Source organism: Lepidochelys olivacea (assembly GCF_965140295.1).
Source record: "Lepidochelys olivacea isolate rLepOli2 genome assembly, chromosome: 10".
Lineage (NCBI taxonomy): Eukaryota > Metazoa > Chordata > Testudines > Cheloniidae > Lepidochelys > Lepidochelys olivacea.
In genome coordinates this window covers 63,223,568-63,249,248 of record NC_140420.1, presented here as the reverse complement: position 1 = coordinate 63,249,248, position 25,681 = coordinate 63,223,568, and the positions used below count along the sequence as shown (strand labels likewise).

Sequence of the window (25,681 nt, the reverse complement as noted above, 5' to 3'; positions counted from 1 at the left end):
GACGATCACATCCCTCGATCTGCTCGCTATGCCCCTACTTATACATCCCAAAATGCCATTGGCCTTCTTGGCAACAAGGGCACACTGCTGACTCATATCCAGCTTCTCGTCCACTGTCACCCCTAGGTCCTTTTCCGCAGAACTGCTGCCTAGCCATTCGGTCCCTAGTCTGTAGCTGTGCATTGGGTTCTTCCGTCCTAAGTGCAGGACCCTGCACTTATCCTTATTGAACCTCATCAGATTTCTTTTGGCCCAATCCTTCAATTTGTCTAGGTCCCTCTGTATCCTATCCCTGCCCTCCAGCGTATCTACCACTCCTCCCAGTTTAGTATCATCCGCAAATTTGCTGAGAGTGCAATCCACACCATCCTCCAGATCATTTATGAAGATATTGAACAAAACCGGCCCCAGGACCGACCCCTGGGGCACTCCACTTGACACCGGCTGCCAACTAGACATGGAGCCATTGATCACTACCCGTTGAGCCCGACAATCTAGCCAACTTTCTACCCACCTTATAGTGCATTCATCCAGCCCATACTTCTTAACTTGCTGACAAGAATACTGTGGGATGTATGTTTCCTCCTTCCATATAGCCACTTGTGGCAACTTTGCACCAGGAATATAGATTGACCATGATTAAAGGAGCCAGGTGGAGAGGGGAGGAGTCAGGGAACATGTTGCTCTGTGCAACAGTACCCTGAGCAGAAGTAACTCATGTTATGTTTCCCCAATCTAGACAGGGCCTTGGTGGGTGGGAAATATCAGGCTGCTCCAAGTAGCATGGATAAAAGCTTGGAGACAGAGGAGGGAAAGGGGACAAAGGCAGAATCAGAGAGAGAGACTGGGCAGAGCGTGGGGCACAAAGGGGAGAATAGGAGGAAACGAGGATTCATGTGTAGGCAGATTGCCCCGTCTGTAATTCCATAGGTATATAAATGGGAGGATTTGGCTGTTATTACCCAGGATGACTGGTTGGGTTTTGAGCAAGTGCCGTCTCATCGGCATCCTAAGTAGCTACTGAAGTGTGAAGGGGAAAAGCGAAACATGACAAGGAGGAGAGATGAAAGCAGAGCAGTGAGAAGGAAAACACGTTTAAGTGTTCTGTGGATTTGCTGTCTCTGATGGATTCCCTCTTAACCTGCTCTGAGTAAAGCAATTAGCATGTTGTGGTTAGAGGTGATGCAGCAGCACATATAGAGAGCTGTAACATGCCGGACACAGAACCACAAGCAGACCAGTTCTGAGGAAAAGTAGACATGGCTTCATCTCTTCAATATTTATAGTATTTGAGTCAGAACCACCTCCTTACTTCAAATCTGAGCCAGAACCACCTCTTTCACACCTCCTTCCTTCAGCTCTGAATCACTGTCAGATTCTCTCGCCCCTTCCACAACTGAGTAGGAGATTATTTTGGTTGGAACTGGACATGAACAGATGTCTCTGTGCATGTCCTCTTCGCCTTGTCATTTGTTTCTCATGGGCTCTTCAGACAAGGATTCTAAATGACATCACATACCAGCAGTGGGTGGGTGGTTCATAGGTAGGCACACACCCTCCGTATGAGGGTGGACATACCTGGAGTTTTTAAAACTAGTTTGTCCTTTCTCTAAAGATATTACTTATAATACAATTTTACTGTAACACTATATTGGAGCCAAATTGTACCTCTGAAGGAAATCCCACCAGGAGGGGAAAGAAGACCCAGGAATCTCCATGTGGTTCAGCTGCAAAGATTTTCTCTGGTGGAAAGTTTTGAGGACACAGGGAGTGCAGACCCCAAACCCTTCAGACCCTGGGGAAATGCACCTCTGATCCCCTGGGGGCACTGACTTCCTGTGCTGCTCTCATGCTCTCTCTGCTACCATTTGGGATGCTAAAGTGGTGTTCTTTCCTTGGCCCTCCTGCACAGTGCCCCTCAGAGCTCCACCACAACACAGACCAGTGCCCAGGAGACATAACCTGGACTATAATTGGGAGACACAAGAACACAGCTGAGTACACTGCCAAGCTTGTGCAGTACTCCTCAATACAGCCACTCCAGACACTGAGCCTGAACATGTTCCCATTGAAACCAATGGCAAAATTTCCAGCTACTTAGGTTGGATCAGGACTGGGCCAATAGCGTAATGCAGAGAGCAGAAAAGTGTCCAGCAGTCTGTTCCTCTTTCAACCACTGTTACTGCATCTGAATTGCCAGGTGAAAGCCTCCCTGTCAATGTAGGATACACACATGTTGGTGAGTGTAACTTACATGATGAGCGGAAGGAAGGATGGGGGCTGTGGCAGGAGTGTATAAGCAGGTGTGACATAAGGAGGGCACCCCATGAATATAATTAAGCCTTATCAAACCCCTCATTACACAGTGCCAGTTGCTGTTCTTGCTACAACCTTCTGGCCCCATCAACGAATAAATTACATCTACTTATATGCACACACTCACCAATGTTTAACTTTCACCACCATGTAGGTCACCTCTCAGTTTGGCCCTAAGCCTTCCATCTCAAAAAAGGGATGTGTTGGTCAGCCAGCCCTCCTAGGTCCTGAGGGCCAAATCCACTCCTTCGCACCATAAAGAGGCACCAAAGGGATGGTCTGGATCCATCCACTCTTATCTAGAAGGACATTGGGGGTCAGTCTCCCTTGGCCAATCTATGGGACGGCATTGAATTCACCAGCAAAACAAGTCAAATGGTTTTCCTGCTTTCCCCAGAGACGGTGTGGCACTTGTGTGGGTTGTCCCAGAACAAAAATTCCAATAATGACCTGACCCTACATTTCTTTCCCACCCAAATCCCCAGAGGCTTCAAGTGGGAGTTCTACGGTCTGGTGAGAGTGCCAGATCTGACTCCAGAAAGAGCCAATGGCAGCCCCAGATTGAAAAGCATGTGACTGCCGGCCTAGGACATGGCATCGAGATTCTGAAAGGATTTGCCCCATATTGCAGTGTATAGATATGGACATCTTGGGCTAAGAGAGAAATCTGAGTGACATGTGAGATCATAGCATATCCATAGGCTCATCAGCTGAATTACTATAGGGAGGTTTCAGTTGTTTCAGTATTACTAGCCCCCCCCCCTCATTGAACCACTCCTCCCTCATTGACTCTCCAAACCCCACGAAACACCCTTTCAACTAAAAAGCGGATATTACATTTCATTCCTCTGTTCTTGCAAATACCATGGCTCTTCTTCTGTGTCCCTTTGCTGACTTCTTCCCACTCTCCCTGCTGGATCTCCTAATATCTTCTCTGTTGATGTTTAGTTTCTCTGATTCTTGAAAGCCCAGTGCTTTGCACCCTGTCACTTTTTTTTTTTTTGATTGTGGTGAAAAGATCATTTTCCTTCCCCTTTGTAGTTATTTAACAGCTCAGCGTAAGGACTGCCTTCTGGAGTCAGTGTCTCTGTAAGCACATCTGAGCATTGAAACCGTACATGTGGGATTAGGACTAGGATGTTGGCGGGGGAGGGTGCCATTTATCTGAATTTCCCAAATTACGTTTCTCTCCTTGAGTTACAGCTGGGTTTACATGACCCCTGTCCCACTCCAGTGCCCTTCGCAAGATGCATGCTATCAAACTGTTACTTAATGGGCTGCCCAGGCAGCATGAGCAGCCCCACAGAGGGAGAGGTTTGGATAGGAGGAGGAATTGCATCATATGGCTCTTGAGAGATTTCCCATCTGGCTAACCTCAGAGTGATGTTGTTGAAATCCTCTGGAGCAGGTTTCAGAGTAGCAGCTCTGTTAGTCTGTGTTCGCAAGAAGAAAAGGGGTACTAGTGGCACCTTAGAGACTAACCAATGTGGTTCTCAACCTGCGGCCCAATCAGCACACAGCTGTGGCCATAGGCACTGGTTTGTAATGGCACTGGTGGGTGCTTGACCCCCCCTTTACCCCCATCCCCACCCGACTCCACCCCTGCCCTGCCCCCTCCTGCCCCCATTCCACCCTCTTCCTCAAAGTCCCTGCCCCAACTCCGCCCCCTCCCTGCCCCTATTCGACTCCTTCCCCAAATCCACTCCCCGGCCCTGGCTCTTCTCTGCCTCCTCCCCTGAGCATGCCATGTTCCCACTCCTCCCCGCTCCCTCCTGGAGCTTGCTGTGAGGGAGGTGGAGGAGGTGGAGTGGAGGTGAGGTGGGGTGGGGAGCTTGGCTGCCGTTGGGTGCAGAGTACCCACTAATTTTTCCCCGTGGGTGCTCCAGCCCCGGAGCACCCACGGAGTCGGCACTTATGACTACGGCCCCCTGTGACATCTTCAGGACCATACAGGTAGTATATATATTGTGTGGAGGTGGCCCACACAACACAGAGAGAGCTGCATATGCAGCCCACAATGGTAAATAGGTTGAGAACCACTGCTCTGGAGGGCGCCGCATCTAGCTATCCCGAGCCGCAGAAAGGAGTTAGCCTGATGCCAAGCCTTTGTGGTAGGGGATTAAACAGGAATAACAAAGGAAATCCTGACACTGCTTCCGCCTCAAACAAACAAACTAACTAACTCTTAATTGTGATGTCCCCCTCAGAGTGTCCTCTCCTTCTCATTGCTGATTACCAAGAGAGCAGTGTGTGAGGCTGCATCTGTCTCCTTTCAGACCAGCCTGCCCCTCTTGGCTGATTCATTCCATGATGCCCCCACCCGGGATATGTGACCTGACACGACACTCTCATGAGTGGTAATGGTGAAGCTGCAAACACTTGGTTGTGACACCACACAGGCAGATTCTAAAGGAGACATGTTCACATGTAAAAATATTCTGGTGATAAGTGTGTTGGGAAGAAGTACCAGAAACATGCATGACAAATTCACACGGCTTAAGTAAGAATTGGACATTTACTCTGCCAGAATTTCCCAGTGATCCTTGTGTTCTGACAGATGATCAACAGTAAGAAGGAGCCGCACCCCAGCCTCGGGGGGCAGTTTTGCTGGCCACGTGGTGTACATACATGACATATAGTCATTACTTTTTTTAGGAAGCCCTGTCTCCTGCTCTCCCACACTTCACCCTTGAGAGTGAGAGTTCCATGTTTCTTGCAGAATGTAGCGGTCAGGGGAGGTTATCATCATGGAAAGAGCAGGGTTCTCTTAGGTAGCTGGGGCGAGTTCTGTGGATGTTTGTGTGTTTATGCCTATGTATGTCCTGGATGTCACAAAAGCATGGAGCAGCACAGCTAGAGCTTCACAACAAACAGTAGAGGCCTCAGCCTCCTAGCCAGTGCAGACTGTCAGCATTCTGGTCCTGCACCGGTGCCCCCTGAGGGTGTTGATGGGTTTTACACTAACTCCAGATCTGGTCACTTAAGTGGCTGTAGCACTCTGAAGGGGATGGAGTCTCAGCTCTCTGGCCGAGTCCCTCTGGATGCTTACCCCTTTCGGGACCTGGGGAACAAACAAACCGCATAGCAATGGGGAGTCTAGAAGGACCTAAAAGCTGTGGTCTGAGCTGATGATATGGAGGCAGACTCCCTTGGTAGAAAATGATGTGACAATAGTTGCTAGATGTTCAAAGTATCTCCCTCTTCCCACCATCACCTCTGTCTTGTGTGGGTTCAGCTTCAGCCAGCTTGCTTACATCCAGGTGCTGGTTATGGCTGGCCAATGGGACAGTTGGAAATGGTGCTCCTTGTGTCAGAAGTAATGAAGATGTAGGGCTGGGTGTTGTCTGAATGTTGCTGCCATTTGAGACCATGGTGCCTTAGGATTGCTCTTTTAACCTGGTGTGGATGTTAAATAGGATGGAGGAGAGACTCGACACTCCAGAGGTGCGTTCTCTGGAGGCAAAGGGGCAGTTACCTATCACTATCACATCTCTCTGCAGTATCCCTAGAGGAAGGATGTGGGCCATTTCAGTGCTTCCCTCTGAGGAAGGACAATAGTATGCCACGATCAGTGATGATAAATGCCACAGACAGATCCAGATGTCCATAGATGTGTCACTGTGGACATCTTTCTCCTGTCTATGGGCAAGAGTGAATCATCCATCAGCAAAACCCGTGCTGCCTCCATTCCATGACTGCAACCCACCTCTAGTTCGGTGCTGGAGGCCCATCTCTAGCTACTAGTAGTTCATATAACTCCTTTTTGATGGGGTGAGATATGTGAAGCTGATTAAGGGCCAAACACTGCATTCAGTTTCACTGGTGACAAGCCATGGAAGTCAACAGAATTACTTGTGTTTACATCAATGTAACAGAGAGCAGAATTTGGCCCAAATTATTGAGCCAGCCTGACATTCCATGCAGGAAGGAGCAGTGAATCATATATACTCAAGTCAATACATAAACAATTACTGAGCAGACTTGCATCTTGTGAGAGATGGAAAGAGAGCTTGCAAGATCTCTCAGATCACCCATTGCAAGAAGCAGGAAAGCCTGGTTGAGCTCTGCTTTTCTTGGTGACTGAAACATACATCAACGTACTGGCAACTATCTGCACAAACTCTTATGCTGAAGCCTGCTACAGCATGTTAAACTGATTTCTTTACCTGTAGTTAAGATTGCTATCAGGAGCTATGATTATCACATTCTGTTTAAAAACCCAGCATTTCTATGCTGCATGGGAACAACACAACAGAACAAGTCTTTTGCAGAAGTGTTATTTAATGCCATAAATTTTTGTCATCAGTCAACTTTCAAATTAAGTTGACAAGTGAACAAGTTTAGAATGTGAAAATGCCTCCTAGGCACAGGTTGATTATGCAAAGAAATTATGTCTTTCCAGGAAATGTTACAAAACCCCGGAAACCCTCATGAAAAGATCTGTACACAGGGACAGAAGTATCAGCGTTGGATTTCATTATTCATTCAGCTAAACTTTAGCATGGGCAGATTACTCCCTGCCCACTAACAAGCCCATAGTCATTTAAGTAATAATAATTGACTCTCACAACAATAATTGGCTCTTACACAACAATTTCAAAGGGATTTATGACAATATATTAGTATTACTATCCCATTTTACAAATGGGAAACTGAGGCAGAGAGGTGTAAGGCTAATCATTTTTAAGGGGGCCTCTGATTTTAGGTGCCTTCGTTTTTTGGGTGCCCAATTAGAGAAACTTTGGGCCTGATTTTCAGAAGAGCTGAGTTCTCATATTTCTAGCTGAAGTCAGAGGGAAATACAGTACTCTGGACCTCTGTACATTTGTCTCTTGATGTCTCAAATTGCATACCCAAAATAAGAGGCCACTTTGCAAAATGGCCCCAGTGACTCACCCAAGATCAAAGAGTAAGCTAGTGGTAGAGCTGGGAGTAGAAACCAGATCTGCTTGATGTCTGGATCTAACCATTAGGCAACAGTGCCGTCATGATAGTTAATAACATTCTCAAAGCCTATTGCCCTTGGGATAGCTGTTTTACTAACAAAAAGAAAAGGAGGACTTGTGGCACCTTAGAGACTAACCAATTTATTAGAGCATAAGCTTTCGTGAGCTACAGCTCACTTCTTCAGATGCATATCGTGGAAACTGCAGCAGGCTTTATATATACACAGAGAATATGAAACAATACCTATTCCCACCCCACTGTCCTGCTGGTAATAGCTTATCTAAAGTGATTTCCAGCACAAATCCAGGTTTTCTCACCCTCCACCCCCCCACACAAATTCACTCTCCTGCTGGTGATAGCCCATCCAAAGTGACAACTCTTTACACAATGTGCATGACAATCAAGCTGGGCTATTTCCTGCATAAATCCAGGTTCTCACATCCCCCCACCCCCATACACACAGAAACTCACTCTCCTGCTGGTAATAGCTCATCCAAACTGACCACTCTTCAAGTTAAAATCCAAGTTAAACCAGAACATCTGGGGGGGGGGGGGTAGGAAAAAACAAGAGGAAACAGGCTACCTTGCATAATGACTTAGCCACTCCAAGTCTCTATTTAAGCCTAAATTAATAGTATCCAATTTGCAAATGAATTCCAATTCAGCAGTTTCTCGCTGGAGTCTGGATTTGAAGTTTTTTTGTTTTAAGATAGCGACCTTCATGTCTGTGATCGCGTGACCAGAGAGATTGAAGTGTTCTCCGACTGGTTTATGAATGTTACAATTCTTGACATTATGTCATTATGCAAGGTAGCCTGTTTCCTATGTCAAGAATTGTAACATTCATAAACCAGTCGGAGAACACTTCAATCTCTCTGGTCACGCGATCACAGACATGAAGGTCGCTATCTTAAAACAAAAAAACTTCAAATCCAGACTCCAGCGAGAAACTGCTGAATTGGAATTCATTTGCAAATTGGATACTATTAATTTAGGCTTAAATAGAGACTTGGAGTGGCTAAGTCATTATGCAAGGTAGCCTGTTTCCTCTTGTTTTTTCCTACCCCCCCCCCCCCAGATGTTCTGGTTTAACTTGGATTTTAACTTGAAGAGTGGTCAGTTTGGATGAGCTATTACCAGCAGGAGAGTGAGTTTCTGTGTGTATGGGGGTGGGGGGATGTGAGAACCTGGATTTATGCAGGAAATAGCCCAGCTTGATTGTCATGCACATTGTGTAAAGAGTTGTCACTTTGGATGGGCTATCACCAGCAGGAGAGTGAATTTGTGTGGGGGGGTGGAGGGTGAGAAAACCTGGATTTGTGCTGGAAATCACTTTAGATAAGCTATTACCAGCAGGACAGTGGGGTGGGAATAGGTATTGTTTCATATTCTCTGTGTATATATAAAGCCTGCTGCAGTTTCCACGATATGCATCTGAGGAAGTGAGCTGTAGCTCACGAAAGCTTATGCTCTAATAAATTGGTTAGTCTCTAAGGTGCCACAAGTCCTCCTTTTCTTTTTGTGAATACAGACTAACACGGCTGCTACTCTGAAACCTGTTTTACTAACCTGAGTCACATCCATTAGCTCCTTATCTCTTGTTTTGTTGTCTTGATTAGTACCATTACAAAGAGGTAGCCAGCCTGACAAAAGGTCAACACCTTTATGAATTCTCTCTCTATAACAAATAAGTTGCTAGGGTAACCAGACTAGAAAAGTCATCAGATCTTGTTAGACCACCAAATAGGACGTTCAGTTGCTTAGCTACTGGCCCTGCACATGTCATTTCTGAGATGACTCACACCATTAATGTAACTCAAAGCAAACATCATTCAACCGTGGTCCATCCACATCTGATGGAAACACCAGTGCTTTGAAAAAATGAAAACTGCTGGCGGGGGAGGGGAAATTAATTTGGAAAAAAAGGAAGCAACCAATCCTCTTTAATAAGAATCTGGCCTCTTGGGTAATCGTATCACTGTTGTGTGTGAGAATGTGTCATTGCAATCCCCATTAATGGCTTGCACAGCTAACTCCCAATATATGAAACTGAAAATACAGTAGTTCGCTAAATGTTTATATTAATGTTAACGTGCCATGCAGCTAACTAGGCAGCTTCAAAGTTTTGCTTGTAAAAAGCACTCCCTATTGAAAGGGCTTCTATAAGTAATTGTCCACATCTACTTGTGAGGACTAGAGTTTTATACATCAGCTTTTGAAGATTAAACTTTTTTCTATCTTCATGTTTTGTTCTATGTTGATTTCAGTGACAAACCCCAATATTTTTGCAGATGAGGCAACCACATCTGCACACAGTATTCAAGATGTGGGTGTACCAGGGATTTATATAGAGGCAACATGATATTTTCTGTCCTATTATCTATCCCTTTCTTAATTATTCCCAGCATTCCATTTGCTTTTTTGACTGTTGCTGCACATTGAGTGGATGTTTTCAGAGAACTATCCACAATGACTCCAAGATCTCTTTCTTGAGTGGTAACAGCTAATTTAACTTCTAAACCAGCAGCTGCTCTGTGAAATTTTTGAGTGGTTTAATTCTGGATTGCTAATTATGTGTGTAATTAAATACAATATCTAAAGGGTTTCGTTTTCCTTGTACTAGTATGCACTGATTGTATCTGAGGTGTTAATGTTTTTCCTTCTAAGAGCCAAATTCTTCTTTGACTTTTGTAGGATACAAGAGTTAGCCCTAAAGATTTATAAAGTACTAGAAAGTATTGTTCTACAGGCTCCTAGGGCCACATAAAGTCTCCATAGTCTGCTAAGTTTTTAATAAATGTTTGTTTTCTGCGGCACTTATACAAATGCTGTTTTAATCTAGTGAACTTTCTAAAAGTTGATTCCAGTTTAAATATCACACAAAACCTTTTTACTGGACTAATTTCCCAACTAGACTATAAAAGCACTTGTCAGAGAAACTGTTCAGGGGAATATGCTCCTTCCAGGAAAAAAAAAACATGCTGTTTGCAGCTTTGATTGAGATAATGTCTGTAATTGCACAGATCCATTCCTTACACCAAAAGCAGTTGGTAGGCACAATGTGGTCTGTATTTTTTGTCAGCTCATTCACTGAATCAAAATGGAAGAAGAGTCTGGATGATTTAAATACTCTAATTTGAATAGATCTACATTCTCTTGCTGTCTTTTATGCATATTGATATTATTTATTGCCCATATTATCATGCTGCAGCATATTTTCTAACTTAAAAATATTCAAAGTTCTCTGTAGCCAAATAGCTATTCTGTTACTTGGTAATCAATTGCCTTTACATTATGTCTTCAGTGACAAGAATTATTAATTCTTTGTTTAACCCTTTTGTTTTCTACAGGCAATTTAACCATGTTCTTGCACAGGTGGGTAAACTGGGCACTGTCATTTTCAGTATGAGAGTAACTAGATGTTTTTCATTTTCCAGAAAACTTGGATGCAATGATAGCTCTGCAGACAAAGAGTAAACTTGAAAGCCCCCTGACCAGCACCAAAAACAAGCTACTAGCAGGTATTTACTCTGTTCCTCTATCTCCTTGCAATCATTGTTTAATAGCACATTGTTGTTCAACCTATTTAGTTATAAGTAAATTAATTGCACAAGGTGTCAGACTGGTAATTTAAGGGTCTGAGCCTGCAAAATGCAGGGCTGTAACTATCGTGTCTATGCTGGAAGGAAGGAGTTGTCACATAATGCCAAAACCTCCAAATCTTTATTCACAAGCATCCTTATTCCACTGGGGACTATCCTTACTTCAGTGACCATTACCCATATGCAAGGACAACCCTTGTGTAATGCTTTGGAGGACCTGGCCCTAGATTTCAATGGGTTTGATTTCTTTGTACGCACTGCAATACAAGAAAAAAATAAAGACTGGCCCCATTCTGTGGATTGTATGGCCTGATCTAAAGCCCATTGAAGTCAGTGGAGAAACTCCCATAATCTTCCATGAACTTTGAAACCAGCCCTTAGGGAATATATATGATTATATCTTAATTGACTGACTTGGACTAGTGTTTGCAAGAGAAAATGTAGGCATTTTCAGTGACCAAGGCAGGAGATGACCTTTAGAGATGCACCATTTTCAGGCTTCTATGAGTTTCTTTCTGAATCAACAGTCAAAGTCTTTGAACTTCCCAAAAGAACATGCTAATGCTTAGCAATGAATGATGTGATTTCAAAACACTTATGGTACGTATGGTACAAAAGTAAGGGAATGTTCTGATTGCAACTTCTTTAGATAAGAGCAATGAAGAGGCAGACAGTACAAAGGAAGAAGCAGCTAAAATGGAAAAACAATATGAAACATTGAAGGATTCCACAAAAGTGGAAGAACAAAATACAGCAGGAAACAATGAAGAACCAAAAGGTACTCTTACTATTAGCCTGTGCACCGAAAGATTGGATTTTTTTCCTGGTCAGGCTAGCAGTGGATTACATACACAGCAGAGTGGCACAGGTGTGTGGATACAGCATAATACCACCACTGGAATAATTTTTTAATGAGACAAGCCCATTGGTCCTGTGTTTAGCACTCTTTGCGAGCATTGGACCAATTCCTATTCAACTCTTGGGTCTGAACTCTCACTCTCTGAGCTGACATGCTTGTCGTGTGCATGGTGTTTTGATGAACAATCAACATTTTCCATTGAACACAGACTTTTTCATAAACATTTTCATTTAATCAAAAAACAATTTCCCATTGATGGAAAGTTTTCAGCCAGCCCTAATATTAATACAATTCCGTTCATGCATATGTGACTGCTCTTCCCAAATGCACCCAACACTGCTGGGCGGCAGACCTTCATGAATTTCAACCCAAACTAGTGAATTCCCTAGCTCTCCTCTGCACTGTGAAGTTTTTTCTTTATATATTCTTTGACCCCTAAACTGATTGGAATTGCTCAGGCCTTTCAGATAAGCTGGTACTGAGTAATGACAATTCAAATTTAGCACTTTGGCTTAAATCCAGCAGTCTGTATTCCCTGCCACCAATCCCCAGTCTAAACAGCCTGGAATGATTATTAGTATCCTTAAACTACCCTAGTGATGGAAGTGGAATATCAGCAGCCTCTTTATGCAAGAGCATAATTTTGTGTAATGTAAATGAGATACACATACACATCGAGGGAAGAAGAGATCCCCTAAATGAGAATGCAGTATAGTCACATGTATATTATCATTTAGTACTTGTTTAAGCACTAGACATGGTTGGCTCCATGTAAAGCAGAGGAAGACAGTCTCTCTGCCCTGAGAAGTTTCTCAGTGCAAATTATTTTGTTTAAAACATATTTTAAAGAGCCTGGATAGTGCAGCCGTGTACAGTGGAGTCAATCGGAATTATATTGTTGAGTCTAATGAGAGAGCAGGATCTGTTTTGAATCCCAAAGATGCTCAGAAAAGAACCCAAAATGCTTATTTTTAAATTATGAAAATAAGACAATATGAGTTTAAAATAGTATTTTTTTTTCCTTTTCTAAGATTTTTAACCCTTTGCAACTTAAGGTTTTTAGGAATGAATGAAAGAAATTCATACTGGAATGATTAACAGTCTCCTTATACAGGCTTGCTTGCTGACATCTGTAAGGTCAAAATATCATTAATTTAGTCCATTATCTGCAAAAAAGTATGAATTAATTTATTAAATTGGTTAATTACCATTTTATGAATATTATAGTCCCTTAACATGATTCTTTAGCACTCCCAATGGCTGAGTGAAGATAACTCGTTAGTGTAGTTGTGATTGCAGTGTGTATGCAGCTAGTGTATTATTTAGTAAATATGATCCTACCTCAAAAGATGTCTCTAGCAACAGTACTGTTTTCTCATTTTGTCTCCTAAAATGTATTTTATTTTGTTTCATTCTATTCCTACGCCTCTGCACATAGGCCTTGATTCAGAAATGCACTTAAGCATATGCCTAATTTTAAATACACAGATCCATGTGCCTAGCTGAACTGTGGCCATAATCCTTTATTACAGAATTTATAGCCTACATTAGGAATCAGATCAAATGCCTTTTAATACCCTAGTGCAGTGAGATATTGCTTCTTTGCATCTGTGGCATTTTAGTGACCTAAGATCATCGGTGCATTTAATATTCTGGACTGAACATATTGATTTCTCCAATCTGTGTTATGAGAAGCTGATATTGAAAGGCAGTGAGTTGTCTGTTCTACAGAATGAAGCAATTTGGATGGCCCACTGCTAGACAGTGAGGGTGCTTTTAACAACCATTGTCAGCCTAAGCAATTGCCTTTTCAAAGTGATGCAGAACTTTATGTTCTGGCAGTAAATTAGCAGCTCAAAGAGGAAACAGAGCATTGATACCTGTTACCATGCCAGCTGCCTCAACACAGCATTTAATGTTGCATGCAATGGCAGGTTAGCCTGATCATAAGCTACTCTTGCCACAGAAATCCATAGTAAATGGAAAAAATCCAACTCTGCTGGCATATTACACAGAAAATCCACGGAAAACAGCATGTCTCGCCAGTGTGTATTTCAGACACGGGATGACCCAAAATCCAAAGACAAGCACAAATGTACTTTTAGCTAAATCTCTTGTGTCAAGGCACTTCCATAATGCCCATCACTATCGTGTTTCAGCACCTCTCAAGTACTTAAATAGAACAGTAACACTTTCTCTGTATAATTCTTTCCTTGCAGCTTGTAGGAAAAATACTTTGATTCCTTCATAGGATTTTGTGGTTGGTAGTGGTTTGTGTGTGAGAGAGAGTGGGTGTCATGTGTTTGTGTGTAGGACTTACTGAGGGAAAGCTAAGTTTTGCATGTGTTCTGCATTTAGCTATGAGAGTGGCAAGCTCCAGGGTCATTTGTATCTGTTGCTGGGGTGAGTTCTATAGTCTAGTTACATCTCCCATGGACAGTCTGTCTCTTACACTCACAAGCCTCCTCAATGGTCAACAGTTTCTTGTTCCAGTAGAAGGTAGCTGTCATGGGAGGTCATGGTTGCAGAGATGGGTGATTTGTTCGGTAACTGAGGCCAGTCTTATGGAGGACTTTGAATATCAGAGCAGAATCATTGAAATGGATTCTTTGTTCACTGATGAACCAGTACCAGAGAGTGATGAACTGGGATGATATGTTTATGGCAACCTGGTTGCCAAGCCGGCAGCTGCTGTATTTTGTATTGGTTGGAGCTTTTTCAGCATATGTGGTTTCACTGCTAGATATAACGAGTTGCAATAATCAAGCCTAGAGGTCACAGTTCATGAGTCACCATACCTAGGTTGGCACCCAGTAGGATGGGGTGCACTCTTATAGCCAATCACAGAGAGAAGTGGGTATTTTTGCTGCTGTGGCTATTTGAGCATCCAGTAGCAGTGAGAAGTCCACAACTGCAGACTAATTTAACAATCTGAGGCAAGATACCCTAGCTAGTGGTGGGATGTCTATGGAGGATGTATCCAGTTTGGGCCAAATTTTGCTCTCAGACCTTCACGACCACATTCAACTCAATGGACCTGCACAGGTATAAATTAAATCAGAATTTGACCCTTTGTCTCTTCATCTAACATGCTTTGCTGTTTCACAGATTGACTTCCTTCCATGCTAACTCTGCACTCCTAGCTCAAAGGTTTCAGTATATTTACTATTGTATCCACTTATTGATGGGATCAGACATGCACAGTAGGCAGTAACAGTCTTCCACAAGTTAATCTCACTAGTCTTTTCCTGACAAATATGAGCATGTTACATCAATAAAGCTCTAGCCAAGTTAAGAATTCAGAATCCATTATCTATAACATTCCTTTCAGGGCCTTATCAGGTAATCCTTGAACTAATTTTGACCTGTGTGCTCTTGGGGCTAAAAATAGACACTATTTCAAAATTCAAAATATAAAGGCTATAACGAGATTATATAGTTTTCATGCTTTCCTTTTCTCAGCTAATACTGTGCCTGCATTTCAGGTTGTAGGTTTTTTCTTATGCCTTTCAGAACATCACAATCTTATATTTGATGTGCACTGTTATACCAGTCAACAGAAGAGGTTTCTGATGTTTTTAGTATGTGAGCTGATGCACAAAGCTTTCAGTCTTGTTAAAATCATACCCCAGTGTCTTAACACTTTAATCTTTGTTTAACAGCTGTTGTGCTCTAAACACCACAGACTGACCCTAGTCCATTCATGCAATATCTCTGGATATCAACGGGAGTTACACAAATCAAAGCGAGGAAACGGCCATAAATTCATTTCAGAGCTGACTAATCTCTCACAGACAGGATCTGCTAGCCATGCATGGGAATTTTGCCTGAATAAGGATGACAGGGCTGGTCCCTTAAATGGAAACTAAGAACAGTTTTAATCTGCCTTCACTGTAACCAAATTTTCTCAGTTAAACAAGCTGCATCAATCATTGATGAAGGATGTTTGATTTGTCTCTCATCTGTTCCTCCAGGGAAAGCTGAGGCATATTTGGAAGCCATCAGGAAGAATATAGAATGGCTGAAGAAGCACAACAAGCAGGGAAATAAAGAAGGTATGAAATGAATAATCTTGCACATGTGGGGTGGACGCTACTCAGATTACAATTTAGTTTATAAATTACATCGTATAAATTAGCCTGATGAGATGAGCTGAACCATAGAAATATAAAATGTGAGACTAGGGACATGTCTGGATCACAGCCTCATAATTAGTGATGCTAGAATCACTGTTAAGTAGTCTAGGCCCAAATGTAGGCTATGTGTACAAATTATATAAATAGTCTGTTATAAAGATCCATGATCTTATGGAAATATATTTAATATTGCACTGAACTACTACAAAATATAAAAACTAGCCTGTCCAGACTGGCCCTGAATTCACAAAATTTATGTTGACTAACCTGCTGGAAATAAACTCCTTGAGTCCCCTCATCCCCCCACCTAAGCACCCACTCACCAAACTCCAGAGAATAATAAATTAGCCTTGCAGCATGCATTGAATGTCAGTCCTACACCGTGAGATCAATAGAGGTGTTTTAAGGATTATTTTTTTTAGCATTCATGAAGAGGATCTTTTTAATGTATGCATGCATCTGTGGGAACCCAATGGCATTGTGCTGGTGCTGTGCATCCCTTTCCAAGTAGCAGGAAACTCTAATCCTGTAGATTTTGTTTCATATACTGTCAAGGTGAAAACATCTAGGAATCGCATCTGCAGGATAAGAGCATTATGGTGTTATTAATTGCTCCTAGGATTGGCTCTAAGGGCACTGTGCATCTTTCATATGTAAAGCTCTGTAGAAGAGGAACAGTGACTGAAACAGCTGCCCAACCTTCCGTAGACTGTTTCTCCAACACGTTGCTTCTCCTAGGAGATGGGGCTGGCAACAGTGCGGAAAGGCTGGGGAGGGGTAGAGGGGCAAGGGCAGGATCCACAGGAACAGGACCACTTGGCTTGTCCATACAATCTCCTCCCTCAAGGCATCATACAGAACCAGCATCCCAGCTCTTGTCTCAGCCGTGGTGCTATTGGCTGGATTTCCACCATCGTCCTGTCCATGGTAGGGAGAAACCACAGGCATGGTGGGGGAAAGTGTGTAAAGCATTTGGAAAAGGAGAGAAAGAGCTCCGCCAGCAGCCATGGAGGAGGGGGAGTTGAGACTGAGTCTGCCCCACGTGCTCTCAGCAGCCCCTATGTGTGATGAAGGTTCTGCCCCACGTGCTCTCAGCAGCCCCTATGTGTGATAAAGTGTAAGATGGGCACTATTTAATCAGTGCATGAGTACAGCTTGACACATTCATTTCCTTTGTAGAAGCTCAGTAAAAGATGTTTGGACTGAACAATAATGACCCGATTTTCTCATGTATAACTCCTTCCCTCTTCAAATCCTCTCCACACAACCCACAGCAACAGTTGTAGTTGGTGGCAGGCTTGCATTTTACTGCAGTTTTCATGCCAATTCCAATAAATATTTCCATTTATCAGTGCGTTTGTTACAGCAATTAGTGTTCAATCACATGGGATTGTTTTCTGTTTACCATTTCCTGAGCAGCCCCTCACTCCTCTTCACAGTAACCTTTTCCCCAGCATTACTGCAAATTACTGCAAATGACGGTGACTACGGATATACTGGCATTTTATCTGTCTGGAAAAGCAGTAAGATGTGCTGATGTGAATTCCTTAAATGAATGGATCCACAATGGCAATCTTGAACATCATTATATTTTATACTATTAGGGCCTTAAACTATAAGTAAATGAGAATAAAATCCTTAATCTCCTGATGCTTTACCCCTTAGTTTCTATACTGTGTGTTCTGGCAACTGCTCATTCAAAAATCTAGCAGTGCTTGTAATTGGAGTACAAACTGAGTAAATTTATCCCAGACTGAATCATACAGGATCATAATCCTTCACTTCAAGATTACATGCTCATCAATTCTTTGTCTACTTTCAAACTAGCAAATTGGACATGGTGGAATAATACAAAAAGTGATTCACAAATATATTTGTGCATAAACATGGCACATTTGCTCCACTCATGGGCCTGTATTAGTAATTGCTTGTAAGTATATGGATGAGTCAGCTTACTTGGGAAAATGTTTGCAAGTCCAGAATGTTTTATGAATTTTAACAGAAATGATTATTCATCTGAAAATTCCCTCTGGGACTTCATCAGCCCTTATTTGCTATTTGCCATTTTTCTGTTTAAAAAAAATCAGTCATCCAATCAGGAAACAGAAACAATCCTGTGTGATTTAGGTGACCATTAATAGAAATTGGGGCCTGATTTCTGGCCTTATTCTCTTCTATAACCAAACTTTGCTGAACACGGGAACAGGCAGGTCATCAGGGAGCCAGTTATGGCTCCCTGATTCTGTGGGCCCATCCATGCTGTCTCCAGTGCTGGTGGGAGCTGAAGACCCAGGCAAATTGGTGGAGTTACACTGACATAAAACAAGCAATGCAGTGGTGAATTAGGCTGTTATTTGAATGCTCTATCCACCTTTGAGATCCACGCTCTTAGGGCCAGATTCTCAGCTGATGTAAATTGGCATAGCTCCCAGCCCTGAAGGTTGCCTTCTTTCTGAATAACTCTATATTAATTTTTAGTCCTCGGAAACATGACTGTGAGATACCTAATTACTATATGCAAATCAGCATATTTTGAATTGTTCACAAAATACTTAGGTAATGAGAGAGCCATCAGGTTTCATAACACTCACTCTCACCATTCATAGAGTAGAAAGATTTCGATGATTATTTTTAGGAAATACCACCAATTGACTTCATTTGTATATGTAAATTAGCCTCAGTATAATTTAGTATGGCCATTTCAGAGTTCAGTGTAATGTTTCAGATGTGTGAAAGAAGATTTTTTTTTGTTTACATATTCCAGTTAATGAGGCGTAAAGAAATATTGCAGTTAAAAGGCATGTAACATAGCTGACATATGCTGAGTTCGAAAGGAAACTACAATAATGTTGCCATTTTACATATGCAGATTAGCCAAAATTGGATAAAATCTTCACTGTTGTAATTTCAATTAGCATTTAATTAAACCATCAAATTTCCATGTAATTGATCCAGTAGTTGCAAATATTAATGTAAAACAAGAGTGAATCTGGGGATTTTGTAAATGAAAGCAATAGGAATTTTGCTTGAATAAAGGCTGAAGAATTGGGCATAATTTTCATCATGGAGGCATATAAGACTTAACTCACTAGCATTAATGTATCTGCATATTAAAAACCAGAGTCTTTACCCTGCTCTGGCTATTTTGCCATGCTCTGGTCATGCAAAGCAACTGTAAAACCAGCAGATCTGGTCCCCAGGCATTTCCTTTGAATATAGGAATCCTCAGTTGGCATAGAGCCACCATGAAGGCTCATACACAGCTTTTCCACCCTGCCCCCAGCATAAAGGTGCATGCATGTCCAGGGAAAAGGGAGCATGGCTGGAGCATCCATAAATCCTGCTGACCCCTGGAATTAATCCTATTGAGGCTATATTCAGCTAGGCATTATTTAGAGCAGCCTCAGGGCTGCTCTATCTTATGCTGAAAACTAGATTGGTCTCTGGCAGGCCCTCAGCTCATGGGATCATAAAGACTCAACGCCATCTTTGCCTATCCCATGCAGTCTTGCACCAAGAACAGCTTGGCAACACTGTGGAGTATCTCAGCCAAAGAAAAAGTGCTCTCTTAAAAGCCCAATCCCTCAGCCTTTACACACACATTGCTTCTACTGGGCTCAGTAAGAGTTCTCATGTACAAAGATTGGGTTCATAGACTGTGTGTTTAATATCTTCCATGCTTTGCAAGGACCTAGCATATATATTCTTAAATGCAGGCCTGTCTTGTGTTACCTTTCACTTTCTGCAAATTAATCTGCTCATTCTTGACTTTGCTGTTTTTTGGTAATCTACTTTGGCTCCAGAGCAAGAAGTTATGAACTTAGTATTGAAACCTAATAGAAATGTGAAATTTATGCTAACAGAGCACTGCCTCCTTTTATATGTATGCAGTTAACTGTAGTAACTGTTCCACATAAAGAAGAGAGCATGTCCCATCTCTGGCCTGTTCTGATGTCTGATGTCTATGGACCACAGTCAGCCTCGGTGAAACTCCACCTGTCATGTCACTTTCACAGCAAGGCTGCATTTGGCCCTGTCATTTGAGCAGATGTCTTAAACTAGTGCCTTCAGAATCCTTACCTTGATAGCCTGCTTTATCCCCAGCTCTCACAGAAATTTCCCAGGATCTACAGCCTTTCAGTATTGGCACTTTAACACAAGCCACGATTATGAGGTGTTCAGTCCTTCTAATTTAGGTCCACAAGAAATGTTCCATGTCAGGTCGGTCACAGGTGAAGTGTTACTGATAGCCAGACCTGCAGTATCATGTTAAAAAGGGGAAGGTTTGGAGCAAATTGAAATGGTTAATAATAAATAAATAAGACTATTACAATAAATATTTTTCACTTCCCTTTCATCTGAGAATCTCACAGCACTTTACAAACATTCGTGAAATCTCACAGCTCTGCTATTAGATAGGTAAGCATTATTATAGCTATTATGCAAATGGGTACACTGAGGGAAGGCTGTATTCGGTGATTTACCTGAGGTCAGTAACAGACCATGGAACACAAACCAGGAGTTTTTGCAGTTTCCACGGTATGCATCCGATGAAGTGAGCTGTAGCTCACGAAAGCTCATGCTCAAATAAATTGGTTAGTCTCTAAGGTGCCACAAGTACTCCTTTTCTTTTTGCGAATACAGACTAACACGGCTGTTACTCTGAAACCAGGAGTGAAATCCTGGCCACATTAAAATCAGTGGCAAAACTCCTATTGGATTCAGTGGGACCAAGATTTCATCCCAGGAGTCCTGACTCCCAGCCCCCTGCTCTTGGCACTGTTAACATTGCACTGTTACCACTGCCTCAATATTTAACTCTTTTCATTGCAAAAACTGAATTGCATAAATTAATCTGCTTTTGAAAGTGTCCCTGCACATCGTCCCTCCTTACTCATTCAACCATTACAAGGCAGAGAAAGGTATTATGGTCTGTTATGCAAATAGTGCACAGTTAGAGGAAGAAGTCCTTAAATTCATATTTATATGATAATGCACATTTGAACAAGTCACAACAAATTTTCTATGAGAATTCTGATGCCTCTGTTTATGGACTAAATAATTCATACTGTAAAAATTAAACAGGAATTCTTTTCTAGGAAAGATATTCATTCATTTAAATTAACATAAATCTTTAGAACATTGATATTCTCCAGACTGCCAGCCATTGTTTCCTCCATTGAATCTTGCCTCTGTGTGTGCATTAGTGTATTATATCTAATGTCAGAGTTAAGATGGCCCACTGGCTGCTCAGGGAGAGTTCTTCAGATTTCTTTGCAGAATTGGTGCCTAAAGCTATACTTCTTCCATGGATAACAGTAACATTTTCAATCATAGCAAGGTTTTGTTCAGTGGCATTCAACCTGCATTATGCTGGGTAGATGCAAATTCTTTGGTGTAGGCGCCTGTGTTTATCATTTAGCAGTGCAGCACAACATGGAAAGCGTCTTTCAGTACTTGTAATGTGGACTGGCACATACAGAAAACTCACTGCAATATTTTTCAAATCTGGAAATTATTCTTGGAGCCTGCCAAAGCTGAATAATCATATCCTGTCCACTTAATCCCAGTGACTTGATTTCTTGAATTTCTTACGTCTGTTCTCAGGAAGGGAAGTTTGTCATAAACAAAAAGCTGTCAGAGTTGAAGAACACAGGCTTTATGTTTTTTGATGGGAAACTGTCAGTTTAGTATTTTCTGTGAAGTCCGTGATAACTGGGAACATAATAGGGCCTTAACAACAACTTCTGCACGCACAGGCTTCCAGCACATTGAACCACTGGACTGAAGGATGATCTATGTTAAAAAAAAACAATTACAGAGCAAGAAAGATACATGAATAATACTTACTGCATCTCAGAAATAAGAGGACTTTGCACAAGGGTGTTTTTTATTACTATGCCAAAATTCATTTGTAGTGAATTCCATTCTTTCCTAGGTGACAGAGAATGGACTTGATGGATAATGTTGACAATTACATTGTTTCATTGGTGAAACAGCAAAGCGGGGAAAGCTTATGGTGTTCATGAATTCATGTTTTGCAGATTATGATCTTTCAAAGCTGAGGGATTTCATTGATCAGCAAGCTGATGCTTACGTGGACAAGGGCATCCTTGACAAAGAAGAGGCGGATGTGATTAAGCGCATATACGGCAGCCTGTAAAAACACAGGAAGGATGGTAAAGTCACTTGACTGCCCAATATGTAGGAAACTATAGTATAGCTTCACCCACTCCTAGCTCAGTGACCTCAGATCTGTTACTTTGAGGAAATCATTAGAAAGTGCTCTGTTTGCGTTGTACTGAATCTTTTCTAGGCAAAAATGAAGAGCTCTATTGCTATGTACACAGACTGCATACTGTATTTTCCTACACACAGATATCAACCCCAAAGGCTGAATTATGACATCAAATTTATACTTAACAGGGTAAACAACAAAAAGTTCTCTTTGACATACTGTCTGCATTTGGTGTGCTCTGGTCGAAAGCCATGTGTTTTTGAAGGAAAGTTATTTTGACACTGCATCCTTCTGCTCTCACTCCATTAGCTTTTCAAAGATGCTATTGTATGTATTTGTAAAGGGCATTATTAGAACATGAATGATAGTTACTAGTTCTACAAATAAATATTTGATAATAATTTCCATATTAAAATTGTCATTAGTCTCCTTATTATTTTATGTCTAGAATGTCTTATTTTTAAATCATTGGTGTATCATTGTTTTTCCTGTCAGTGTTTGTGTTTGCACATTCACTATTACAGCTCCTTGAGTACGTGTGCCATGAACTAACTAATGTATCTCTGACACTGCAACTGCCTTTAATACAGGTGGTACAGGAAAGAGCTGAAGTTTCCCCTGCCAACCATGGTAGAGACATTGTCATTAACACCCTTAGCAGTTCTTTAGTGTATCCTTTGATAACTGTCAGTTCTTTGTGCATGTATAAACAACTGCATTCTTGATGTGAGTAGCCTGGTAACAGTGTAAATAGCGTTGAATTGCTAAGTAAAAAATGTAAAGATAATGAAATCATTTTGAGGGGGGCTTGAAATTAGAGATGTGCTCAGGAACATGTGGCCTGATTTTCAGACAGACTTTAATGGGAGTGGAAGGAGTGCAGCATTTCTGAAAATCAGGCCAATGGTCCATTTATTGACCCCTGAACTGTACTGGGTGATATTATTTCCTTTAGCATTATGGGAAAACTCTCTCTCTCTCTCTCTCTCTGTTGTATGTAAAAGCGAAGGCAAAGCAATGAGTTTTGAAGTTAGTTCTGGAAGTTGTCAGGCTTAACTTTTGTGGGATTGAGTGAGTTCTCTAGTCTAGCTCCTGGGAAGGTTCTGTCTCCTGCACTCATTGGCCTCCTTCTGGATGATTGAGATTAACTCCCATTTGACATTATTTTAAAATCTGGGATGTTCACTTGACTGCCATGAAGACTATAGGTAAATACTTGTCTGGCTGTGTAGGGACTGTGGATGTACAATTTGCCCTTGATCACCCCAAGGTCTGTGTTAGCGTCACATAGGGAGACTATCTACTTCCTTATTTTCTCAGCACTCTTGAGAATAAGAAGGGAAAAGATCTGAACTACATTTTTCCTGATGGCCAGAATGAACTCTGGCCAATAGCCAGCATAGTGCAAACACCTACAAATTTTACCAGTAGCAAACTTCAGTCGAACGTGATAGCAATGAGCCATAATAATATGTACGTTAGAAGGCTGTTGGTGCATGGATTGATTAGTGCCTTCAAGCATCCAAGAAATGTACCATAACCTGCTTATATGCACCCTGGTTAGTGCATTATCGATGTGGGTTATTGCATTATAGCTTTGCTCATTAACAATATTTCTTTTAAGAAATCAAAAAGAATATTGAGTAATGTGATCCATGTACTCTTCTGCTATGAAAAACAGTACCTAGTAGCAGTATAAGAGAAAATTATGGGGGAAAGTTTCCCTTGCTATTTCAAATGAATGTGTGTGGCGGGGTGTTCCTAACCCTTCTTATCTCTTTTACATTTTCCTTTTGTTCGCCCACTCCCCATTTTAATGTTCCCTAGACTATTTAGACTCCTTTTTCCTCCTCTTGCCCCTCAAAAGATCAGTTACCCTTTGATAGCAGTTCGTGGCCCACCGGCCACTTTTAACTCACTTTCTTGTTTGAAAACTAAATTGGAAATATTGACTCATTTCCAATTTGGGGGTTACAAGAGAAAGTGAGTTAAAAGTGGCCATAACTCTTGGCACTTTGGAAGGCAATAGCACATTAAGACTGTTGTCGTTTTATTTTACTAATCCAGACTCTTCTTCTTCCTCCTTACAGTTGCTTCCTTCCCCACACCGCTTTCCCCTCCCTCTTTGGTTTAATCTTTCTTCTTCTGCCAAAACAGGGGTCACAGAATATTTTTGAATGATTTTTCAAGGATGAGGTCCTAGCTGGGTATTGTCAGAAGCTTGTGCAGGGGTGTGACAGCATAAGAAAGGCACGGCCAGCCAATATCATGTGACGAATCTATAGGCAATCAGTGTCCACAGCAGACCTGGCCCAAAATTGTTATAATTCACAATTTTAATGAAACTTTTTGAACTTTTGCAAAATTGTTAATTTCGACCAAAAAGGGATGAAATTTTTGAGAAAATTGTTCCAAAAATGTACATCCCATTGCTTGACCAGCTCCAAACTGGTCAGAATCTCACTCTGTGGCCCTGACTCCTGCTGAGTAATCACTCACCCATGTAGTCCCATTGAAGTCAACATGAAAAGATGAGTAGATAAGCACTACTCTGGTGAGTAGATTCGCGTTTTTAAACCATTGTTTAAGCTGGATTCATTTCTCCTCCTGACAACTGGTCCAGTTTGTTATGTGAATGTTTCAGCTGCTGGTTTGATTGGTGGCACATCAAGTCAAGTTCAGGCAGTCACATCACCTTTCATAACATGACATGACAAGACAGGGCCAGCCCGATGCATCATCCTATGCTGCAAAACAGCTGTGGCTTGTGCTAAATGAAGGTCAGAGTGATCTTAGCTATAAGTGGTACTGCAGGTTAATAGCCATTTATGAATGCAACACTTTCAGCACATTGCTTGCTACCGGGGCACTTGGTGGAAATCAGTAGACCATGTTCTGCCAGCATTTTCTCTACTAACAACTAAGGGGAATATTTTCCATCCTTGCACATCTCTAGTTCTAATACCACAAAATAAATTTGTCTTTGTTGTTCTGTTTGTATCTCTGCTAGATGCATCAAAAAATCTTTCACTACCTAAATGATCACTGACAATTGTAACAAGTACAAAATATCCAGTATTCACAGTATGAGCTTTTCTATTAGAATATTGTTTCTGATACTGTACTTTATTAAACACTTTGCTACAAGCTACAGAAGTTGAGGGTGGTTTGTTTTTTCTTCTGAAATGGACTAAATACATCGTTCCCACTGACAGGTTCTTGAAGGGCCCAATCCTGCTCCACTGAAATCAATAGGAGCTTTCTCATGAGTATCAATGTGAATACTGTAGGCCCCAATGATTGAAGAATGTTGGCTGGAATTATGGGCTCAGTCTATCACCCTCTAAAGTCAATGGACAGACTTCATAGCCTGAGCCCTACATCCACGCTTCTGTCCACACTAGCAATGGGCCCCAAACCAAAACTAAAACCTTTTATCTGACACACCCTTTCTTTGGTGATTTGAGTCAAATGGAACCCGGTCCAAATCCCCCTGAGGTTTTGACTTTACAAACCCTGACGGAAAAAGGTTTTGGAAAGCTGAAATCACAAATGCCTGGTTTGCTCATCAGAAAAATACAAC

At 41.8% G+C, this 25,681-nt stretch overlaps 1 protein-coding gene across 2 annotated transcripts in view; it reads left to right on the top strand.

The window, feature by feature from the left end:
* SCG3 (secretogranin III) overlaps nt 1-25,218 on the top strand; it is a 42,356-nt gene extending 17,138 nt beyond the window's left edge. Inside the window, exons 9-12 of one of the 2 annotated variants that reach the window (XM_084640432.1) lie at nt 10,701-10,784; nt 11,515-11,643; nt 15,699-15,779; nt 21,905-25,218. In XM_084640432.1, the coding sequence (XP_084496558.1) occupies nt 10,701-10,784; nt 11,515-11,643; nt 15,699-15,779; nt 21,905-22,023 (413 nt within the window). In that variant the 3' untranslated portion in view covers nt 22,024-25,218. The remainder of the gene's footprint in view (nt 1-10,700; nt 10,785-11,514; nt 11,644-15,698; nt 15,780-21,904) is intronic. The other variant, XM_084640433.1, reaches the window with a different exon arrangement.
* Nucleotides 25,219-25,681: the final 463 nt, after the last annotated feature.